Genomic DNA, 10,098 nt, shown 5'->3' on the forward strand with positions numbered 1-10,098 from the left:
GATTCCCCAGAGAACATCTTCTCATCACTCACTTTAGTTCACTTCTTCAAACTCAATATTGTCTGTCTATCCTCTGATGGTCACAACAATTCCATCCCTCCTCCCAGGACACTAACTGTCCTCTCATCTCTCTGTTCTGTGTATATACGCCATCGTTAATTCTACAGAAATTGGGTCTCCTTCCCCCACAGCAGCCAATGGTCATCAGAAGCAAAGGAACATTTTGTAGCTGCCTAACAAGGGGAGTGTAAGGAAGGGTGTGCGTGAGTGTGTGTGTGTGTGTGTGTGTGTGTGTGTGTGTGTGTGTGTGTGTGTCTATCTCTCTCTCTGTCTCTCTCACTCTCTCTCTGTCTCTTTTTCTATGTGTATATGTCTTTCTGTCTCTCTACCTCTGTGTCTGTCTCTTTCTTTGTCTTTCTCTGTCTCTCTCTTACACACACACACACACACACACACACACACACACATACACACACACACACACTTACTTAATAGCTTGTAGGATGAGCTGAACATTGGAGGAAAATAGATATTTTAATATTAATATTATTTATAATAAAAAATTTGGACCCCACTTATTGGTATAAGGAATTCCCCATATGGAAATCGTCTTGATCAATGTGGATACTCCTCCCTCCCAACATTTATAATCTTAGAGTATTATTTGGAGAGTTGCCTAGTATACAGCTTTTTTTTTTAACATGTTAAATATAATATATATGTACATATTTATACAGTTCTCTTGTTGTACAAGAAAAATCGGATTTAGGGAGGTAGAAATAGCTTGGGAAGAAAAACAAAAATGCAAGCAAAGAACAACAGAGAGAGTGCAAATGCTATGTTGTGGGCCACACTCATTTCCCAGTGTTCTTTCCCCTGGATGTAGCTGATTCTGTCCATCATTGATCAATTAGAACTGAATTAGCTCTTCTCTTTGTCGAAGATATCACTTCCATCAGAATACATCCTCATACAGTATCGTTGCTGAGGTATATAATGATCTCCTGGTCCTGCTCATTTCACTCAGCATCAGCTAATGTAAGTCTCTCCAAACCTCTCTGTATTCATCCTGCTGGTCATTTCTTACAGAGCAATAATATTCCATAACATTCATATACCATAATTTATTCAGCCAATCTCCAATTGATGGGCATCCACTCAGTTTCCAGTTTCTTGCCACTACAAAAAGAGCTGCCATAAACATTTTGGCACATACAGGTCCCTTTCCCTCCTTTAAAATCTCTTTGGTATATAAGCACTAAGCACTAACACTTCTGGGTCAAAGAGTACGCACATTTTGGTAACTTTTTGAGCATAGTTTCAGATTGCTCTCCAGAATGGTTGGATCCACTCACAACTCCACCAACAATGTATTAGTGTCCCAGTTTTCCCACATCCCCTCCAACATTCGTCATTATCTTTTCCTGTCATCTTGGCCAATCTGAGAGGTGTGGAGTGATATCTCAGAGTTGTCTTAATTTGCATTTCCTGAGAATACAGCTTTTTAACCTGTGGTTTATAACTCCATATGAAGCCTTGTAAGTAAATGCGTGGGCCACAAAGTTATGATTTATTATCAGCAAATATTAGATAGTGTACCTATCTTTTATACCTATAAGCCCCGGGTTGCATAAAAATCTCTCAGGAGAAAAGAGGCAGCTAAATTGAAAAAGTTTAAGGGCACGAAGAAGGCATGTGACTTGCTGAGAGTCACACAGGTGGCAGGTGTGAAAGCTAGGACTTGGACTGGGACTTCCAGGGTCAGCTCTTCATATACTCAGCCACAGATACTTTTAAAATAATTATAATTGACGGTTTCATGGCTACTTATGGTTTATAGAAATTAGATATGTATGTTAATTTAATATTTATATATATATGACATTGTATCTAAAATTTATGTCAAGTGTGTGCATTTTATATGTATAAGAATATATATGTACCTGATATGTATGTTTATAATGTATATAGTTTATGTGTGTGTATTTATCATATTTGTGTGTGTGCACAGACATATATAGATACATGCATATACACATCTATCTACATTTTCCCAACAGCCCTTGGGTTGGCCACCCTCGGCCTTATTAAGCCTGTTTTATAAATCAAAACAGTGTGATTCCCACTGGGGCCCCATAGCTGGAAAGTATCAGAAGTGAGATCCTCCTTGCCTCTGAGCCTGGCATTCTGTCTGTTCTGGAGCCCCAATCTGATCCCTGAGGGGATTATCCCTGTGCTAGATCCTGGGGAAGGGAGAAATAGCAGAGGGTTGTGCTCAGGAAGCTTACATTCTGGCTGAGAGTGCAGACATAGCTCCGGGAACATTCAGAGGGCACAAGCAGGTAGGATGGGGCCCAGACGCTCTCTGTGCCATTCAGGACTCTGAGAAGGGGGAGCTCAGTGGGCACAGACTTCCCAGAGGAGGTCCAACTTCAGCCTGACCCAGAGGGTGAGTCCTTAGCCACACATGGAGGAGGACGGCGTGCTCCTGCAGTTAGGGAAAGCCAGTTGTAGGTGAGCCTGTGAAAGAAACATGGCGCAGGGTAAGAGCTCAGGGTTCTAGATATGGCGAGATGATGCAATTTGTCCATGTTGCAGAGTTAGTAAATAATTGTTTCTGGGGGTATTTGACTGCAAGTCTATTGCCTGATCCACTAAGCCGTGCTTGAGTCTGTAGTAGGAGGGTCCTTAATGTCTGTTCAGAAACCTTAGAATTATCCTTGATGGCTACAATGATGGCATCCCCAATGGGTGAGTTTTCCCTCCAAGAGAGCACGCCTGAAACGTCCTAAATACCGGCTTCCAGGAAGCCGGGATTGCTTTGGGCGGGGAGCCTGTGGACATCTCAGCATCCCAATCTGATTACATCCATCTCTGGATGGAGACCAAATGGCCACCTCTTCATCTGGCAGAAATAGTCCAGCCCTGTGGCAGGGGTGTGGGCGGATCAATGGGGCACTCATCTGAAAGGGCAGGGCACTGTGTGCTGGCTCTGGCTGGAGCTGCTTGGTCCCTTCCCTCATCACACCCATTGCCCCTCCCAGGAACCCAGAGCTCTCATCTTCAAGTTCTGTGGATCCTTGTCTTCGGTCCCAGGAAAGTGTGGCAGATTGCAAAGGTGAGAGGTCGCGAGAGAGTGTTTCTCTCCTTGACACATCAGAAATCTTTCAGAGAGCCTTTAAAAATCTCCAATACATCAAGGAAGAATAATAGCGCAATAGAGGGAAAAAGATGTATTATGGCTGTGAAAAATCATGAATAAGAACATCAGGAATAAAGGGATATTTTCCCCAAGATAATAAAGTGGGGAACAAACACATTGCAAGAATTAAAGGAAGGAACTGACAAAAATAAAATTGGGAGGAGAAAGCCGGATCAGGTCTGCAGTGTGTGGGGGGCAGAGTGCTGGCTTTCCAGTCAGAGGCCCTGAATTTAAAGGCACCTTTGGGGGCCTCAGCTCCTTCCTATGTGAAAGGTCAAGACACTTTCCAGCCCCAGTTTGTGGATCCTACATGGTGGATTGTAGGACAAGTTGAAGGTGAAACACTGCAGTTCTGCTTCAGGTATCCTCCACCCCAATGGCACCAGATGTGCCATTTCTGAGCCCTCCTTCTCCCTTCTGGTCACCCCAGTAGGTCAGTTTACAAAATGAGCTGTGTGACTGGGGAATGGCTGAACCCATGTGGTACTTGAGAGCAATGGCATCTTACTACGCTGTAAGAAATGATGAGTAAGATGGAGACTGAAGTGTGAGAAGATCAAAATGAACTGATACAGAGCGAATAAGAGCTAATAATTCTTATTAGCCATGTGACTTTGGGCACCTGAGATTTATGTGATTGGGGAGGGAAGAAATGGGGACGTGGAAGCTATAGAATAGGGACCAGCAGGTGCTTCATGAGGCTATTGCCGTCCTTGAGCTTGCACCCCCTTAATCTACCATGTCCCAGGAAGAGAGTCTGGCACTCCTGGGACTCTCGCAAGAGATGATCTTGCGTTCTTTCCTTGCAATCTGAAACAAAGTAAATGGAGGCATTGGAACTCTCAGATAGTCAGCCCCAGTGCTCATTTTGCTTGATTCCAAATCTGCCACTTCCTTGTTTGTCACATAGACAGCATCTTTCCCAGGAAAGCAGAAGGGAATGAAAGAGCTGAATCAGTCAGCATTTGTTATTAGCATTTATTAAGTGCCTACTATGTACTAAACACTGAGTTAGAGCAAGGCAAGGATCCTTCTGGCTTTGTCCCCTTATTTCTGTTTAGGCTCTATTAGAAACCAAGGGGATTCTTGCCCAAATGTCTTCCAAGTTGGGATAGAGAATGGGGGGGGGGGGTTAATGAAAAACTGAGCTCCAGTTTCTTAAGTCACAATCATTTTCCTTCAATAACCTCACGAAGTAGGTGGAGTATCAACACCCCCATATTACAGATGAGTTAAATTAACATTAAGCTTGGAATCAAGCCTAAGACTTGTGGCTCCCAATCCACTGTTCTCTTTATTGGCCCAGATTCAAATCAGCTGATAATCCACAGCCACTTCCTCCATGAAACTTGCATGCCCTTTCCCGGTCCCACCTTCCCAGATCATCCCCTGGAGGTCCACAGCCTTTCCTGTCTACCAGCCTCCCAGGGCTGATCATGGAGGTCCTGTAACCATCTCTTTATTAGATGCATGAAATGACTCCATCTTGTACAACATAATACTGCTCCCAACCCTCAACACCAAGCACAGAGTACTGAATATTTGCTGAGAAAACTCAAGAGATTATCATGCCCAACGTCCCACATCCCCTTCCATCTTAGGTGGAATGGAGTCATCTGGACAGGTTTCCCAGTGGGTTACTTTCCCAGAATTCAGATTGAACACTAGGGCAATGTTCAATTAAATTCAACAAGTGTTTATGAAGATCCTTCTGTTTGTTGGGGGCTTGAGCATACAATGACAAAAATGGAACAATCCTTGCCCTCAAGAAGCTTACATTATCTAATGTAGAATATATATAAAGATAAGGTAATTTGAGGAGGGAGAGAACACCCAAAAGGATGGGGGAGGGGTCAGAGCAGAACCTCCTCTTCCAGTGAAAGATAAGATAAGACCCTAATACTCAAAGCCTGCAAGGTTGATCTCTGCTCTGTTCCTGGTCCAACAGAGGAAGGAGGAGGAGGAGGAAGAAATGGGGCTTCTGGACTCTAGTCCTAAGAAAGACCAACAGAGAAATAGAACAGTGGAGCCGGGAACCTTCAAGCTCATGTCCTTGGTCCCACAGCTGGAGTAGCTCCAGGGGCTCAGTCCAGGGAGAATTGCACAAGAGCAGAGCAAGAGGGGACTTACAGAGAGGGGGAGGGGACATCAGAGAGAGAAAAGCAAATGTTTTGAGCTTCCCAAAGAAATCTGCAAGGATGCTTAAGATGCCGCAGACTGTGACCTGGAAAGTGGGGGCCAAGAAAGCTCAGTATTTCATTACTAATGAATTAACCTCCTTCTCCACTCCTCCCCCACTCCAGTCCCTGCCCCAACTTTGGCAAGAATTCCCTTGGCTCCAGTAAAGTCTAAAGAGAGATATGGGGGCAAAGGCAGAGGGACCCCGGTCCTGCCCTAAGCTAACATTTAGTAGAGTGCCCAGACATTTAGGCGCTTAATAAATGGTGGCTGACTGATTTGTAAGCCCCTACCACACTCTAGAAATGAGTCAGTATTATTTTGAAGGAAAAGCAGGATTTTTGTATTTGGAGAGGGGAACAGTTGGGGCTGAGGAGAGGGGAGAATTTGGAGGAAAGGCTGTGATATTTGTCAGTCAATAAGCATTTATTAATTGAGCTTACAACAAAAGCATCTTTTGCTTCTCTTTGGGTTGATAGGGCTGCTCTCTGATGAACAATGACAGTTGTTCCTTAAGGTTTTCGTGTTACTCAGAAACAGGTGACCCCCCTGGGGAGCTGAGTCCTTTCCCTCTGCCTCTGGGGGTGTCCCTGGCTCTGATTCCCTGCTTTTCTTCCCTTTTCAGCCGAGGATGGGGCCTGTGCCTGGATGACCCACCTGCTAACAACGTGATTGACTTCCCCATCGTCCCACCGGGCGTTCTGTATGACGTGAGCCATCAGTGCCGCCTCCAGTACGGGGCCTATTCCACCTTCTGTGATGACATGGATGTAAGCCAGACTGGTCCTCGGGGGCTAGCAGTCAGCGGGGAATGGGGGTGCCGGGGGTCAGAGAGCTGTTGGGCCCAGACCAGGAGGGGCGGGAAGGAGGGCCCCAGGTCAGGAGAGAGAAGCCTCCAAAGGGGCGGTCTGTCTCTGCTCTAGACTTCTATGTGGAGCCTTTACCTGATGTTTTTGGGAGTCTGTGATCTTAGAAAAAAATGACCTTTTTATTTTCACTGACTCTTATTGAAACTTCCTTCAATTGGTTAAAAATTATTGGGAGAAGGAATCTACAATGGTTTTCTAAGATATATAGATAGATATATAATATATACTATATATATGTATATAAAATCATATATATGTATATATATATCTATATATATACACACACACATATATAAACAAACTTTATTAAGGACCCGCAATGTTCCACACATTGTGCTAGGTGTCAGGAATACAAAGAGGCAAAAAAGGGGGAAATGACATTCTGCTATTACAAGAAGCTCCCCTGTTACTGACGAACAAGCAGAAATGACAAGTAGCCTTAGGCAGCCATGTATGCCTCAGGAACTAAATAATGAGTTAAAGACTAAATGTATGTGTTGAGAAGAAAGAGGGAGGCTAGGAAGGGTGCGGTGGGCAGGGGGGAGGCCAGGAAGGGTGCAGTGGGCAGGGGGGAGGCCAGGAAGGGTGCCGTGGGCAGGGGGGAGGCCAGGAAGGGTGCCGTGGGCAGGGAGGAGGCCAGGAAGGGTGCCGTGGACAGGGGGGAGGCCAGGAAGGGTGCCGTGGGCAGGGAGGAGGCCAGGAAGGGTGCGGTGGGCAGGGGGGAGGCCAGGAAGGGTGCCGTGGGCAGGGGGGAGGCCAGGAAGGGTGCCGTGGGCAGGGGGGAGGCCAGGAAGGGTGCCGTGGGCAGGGGGGAGGCCAGGAAGGGTGCCGTGGGCAGGGGGGAGGCCAGGAAGGGTGCCGTGGGCAGGGGGGAGGCCAGGAAGGGTGCCGTGGGCAGGGGGGAGGCCAGGAAGGGTGCCGTGGGCAGGGGGGAGGCCAGGAAGGGTGCCGTGGGCAGGGGGGAGGCCAGGAAGGGTGCGGTGGGCAGGGGGGAGGCCAGGAAGGGTGCCGTGGGCAGGGGGGAGGCCAGGAAGGGTGCCATGGACAGGGGGGAGGCCAGGAAGGGTGCCATGGACAGGGGGGAGGCCAGGAAGGTGCCATGAGTAGGGGAGTCATTCTGGAGAAGAAGAGCCTTGGGTTGAAGGACGGGACAGTGAGAGAGAGGAAGGAGAGAGGGTTCATAAATAGTTGGGCTCCTCTGGGACTTGGTTCCTTGAGCTGCCTCCTTCCCCGGGCTTGTTCTCCACAGAATGTCTGCAACACCCTGTGGTGTTCAGTGGGGACCACCTGTCACTCCAAGCTGGACGCCGCTGTGGATGGCACCCGATGTGGAGAGAACAAGGTGGGTGGGCAGGGCTGAGGGGGTCTCCCGGCCTTGTGTCTGGAATGCAGAGGACGCTCCCCCCCCCCAGTTGGCCCCAGGAAGCAAAGTCACAGGGTAAAGGGCCCACAGCTTCTGCTACCATTCTTGGGACTAAAGAGGAGGGTCCTCTTCCCTCCCTGCCTCCCGTCTGTTGATCCAGAGTAGAGGCTTATGGCCCTCCAAGCAAGTTGCTTTGTTCTTTCACCTGAGGGGTAAAGTGGCACATAAAACAAGCAGAAATTGGCCCCGAGCTGCCTCTGATGCCCCAGGTCAGCCTGCCGCCCTCGGGTATTCCTCCCCTTGGAGCCATGCCACTGAATGCGCCCCCCAGAGACACCTCTGCCCTCTCTCCTGTCAGGGAAGCCCCCACCCTGGAGGGAGCAAATGCATCACGCCTCCTCTTAGAGAAGAGGGGAAGGGTTTGGGGAACGTTCCTGGGAGGATTTGGGGGCTGAAGAAAAAGGCGGGATTCTCTCCTGCGGCCCTCCATCGCACAAGCCCCTGACCCAAGTCCGCCTCACTCCTGAGCACCCTGTCTGTGGACCAATCTCAGCCTGCTTGCAAAGACCCAAAGAACTAACTCACAGGCAGGAGTCAATGAGGGACAAAGGCCTTAAAGGAGTAACTGATGATAAGGTTCTGGTGCTGTGACAGGTTCTAAGAGGGTAGGAACGGAAGCGCATCCCCCGGTCCCCTCATAGAACCTTTCCTTGTAACACGAGCTGGTACACAAAACCGGCCGCTGCACCAACACTTCTAGGGAGCCGCACCCGTCCTGCCCCTCTTAGCCAAGGCACCGGCCTGCGGCCTTCTGCCGAGGGAAGGAGGCCCCATGGTTCGGAAAGGTGGAAAGCTTTCCTCTGTGTCATCGTCATCCTCGGGCAAATTGCTCTTGCCCCTCATTTTCCCAGGCACTTGCCCCGTGTCTAATTCCTTGCCTGAGAAAAAAACAAGTGGTTAGTGACAAAGTCACGCCTGCCTTCTCTTTGGGACGTTCTCACGGGAGACGGGGCCTTGTGGCTCCTCTGGACTCCCACACGCCCTTCCCTGTGCGCTTATCTGCAGCGCAGTGATTCACACGGTAATGCTGCTTCTCTACACTGTAGTGTGTGTGTGTGTGTGTGTGTGTGTGTGTGTGTGTGTGTGTGTGTGACAGAGACAGAGGCAAAGACAGAGACAGAGGGGAAAAGGGAGACAGAGAGAGAAGGAGGATGTGTGATGGGGGCTTCCTGGCTCCCCCTCTGTCACCTGATATCCTCCTACCTATTCTCCCATGCATAGGGCTGGCTCTTTCTGACGCACTCCGAGGCCCCCTCCTGTAACCAGCCCTGCCCTCTGCTTCTTTTCACCAACTTCTCTGACCTTTCACCTCCCTCTTTGCCCCCCTCAGCTGCCATTCACTTTTTCCTGTAGCTCCCCCTTGCTCTTTGTTCTCAGGGTGTCCCCGCGGCTCGTGGCCCTGTACCCGTGGGCCCCCCACCACGGCTCCCTGCTGTCCCCACACCCACTCTGGGAAGCTGGCCAACCTTCAAGTGTCCCTTACCCCATCCCATGCCTGCTGTCCCTTCAGACCGTGTTGACGGCCTTGCAGAGATGCCCCATGTGCCCAAGAGCCACCTTCCGGCTGGGAGTTTGAGATAATTATACCCATCACCCTCCCTGCACCAGACTGCCAAGGCAAACAGCAGACTGCAGGATCATGGGAGAATCTCCCTAACCAGATCCTGACTCTCACATGTCCGAGTGACAGGGAGGACGCCGAAGGGCGAGCTAAGGACGGAGGCGCCACTTTGTGCCAGTCAGAGCGGAATAATGGCATTAAGTCTTAAAGGGCCCTGTGAGGTCATCTCTGCCACTCCCTCATTTTATGGACAAGGAAACTGGCCAGAGAGATTAAGGGACTTCACACGCCCAGGGAGGACATAGGGAGGAAGCGCAGCCCAAAGATCCGAGCCAGCTCTGCTCGACTCCAAATGCCCCAGTGCCCGTCACTGCCCAGCCCATGCCCAAGCACCCCGGCTACTCGTGGCAGGGCCCGGCCCAGGAGATCAGGGAGCACTGCCAAGCAACCCAGGCTTCTTGAGCTTCACTGAAGGCCTCAGGCAGAGTCCCAGATGGTCCGCAGGAAGGGGCTTATTCTTTGTTTTTCAGATCAAGTGACTGAGGCCCACCAAAAGGAATGACCTGGCTTGTCTGAGTTTGTACAGATTGGGCTAGAATTGGCTGTACCTAGGGTGAGGCAATTTGTCTTAGCCAAAATTTAAAGACTACTGACTTTAGAAAGTTAAGCCCAGTAAGAGGTTACCAGGTTCTTTCCCCAGCTGGCTGCATTCCTAACTCCCCCTTTGTGGGACTTTGGGTTCCAGGGTCTCTGCAGCCACCATAGAAGGGCTGTGTCGTCAGCTATGGGTTTTACCTGAAGTCTCCAACATCTTCCCTCCATCCCCGATGGGGAACATGCTGCTTCATCCAGCTGCATTTATTGG

General features: G+C 49.3%; 1 protein-coding gene across 1 annotated transcript in view; it reads left to right on the top strand.

The window, feature by feature from the left end:
* The window catches only part of ADAMTS7 (ADAM metallopeptidase with thrombospondin type 1 motif 7), a 153,552-nt gene that overhangs the window by 76,531 nt on the left and 66,923 nt on the right, over positions 1-10,098 (top strand). The window contains exons 9-10 of the mRNA XM_074296446.1: positions 6,006-6,150; positions 7,499-7,591. Coding sequence (XP_074152547.1) covers positions 6,006-6,150; positions 7,499-7,591 — 238 coding nt within the window. The remainder of the gene's footprint in view (positions 1-6,005; positions 6,151-7,498; positions 7,592-10,098) is intronic.

This window comes from Sminthopsis crassicaudata, chromosome 2, assembly GCF_048593235.1.
Source record: "Sminthopsis crassicaudata isolate SCR6 chromosome 2, ASM4859323v1, whole genome shotgun sequence".
Classification (NCBI taxonomy): Eukaryota; Metazoa; Chordata; class Mammalia; order Dasyuromorphia; family Dasyuridae; genus Sminthopsis; species Sminthopsis crassicaudata.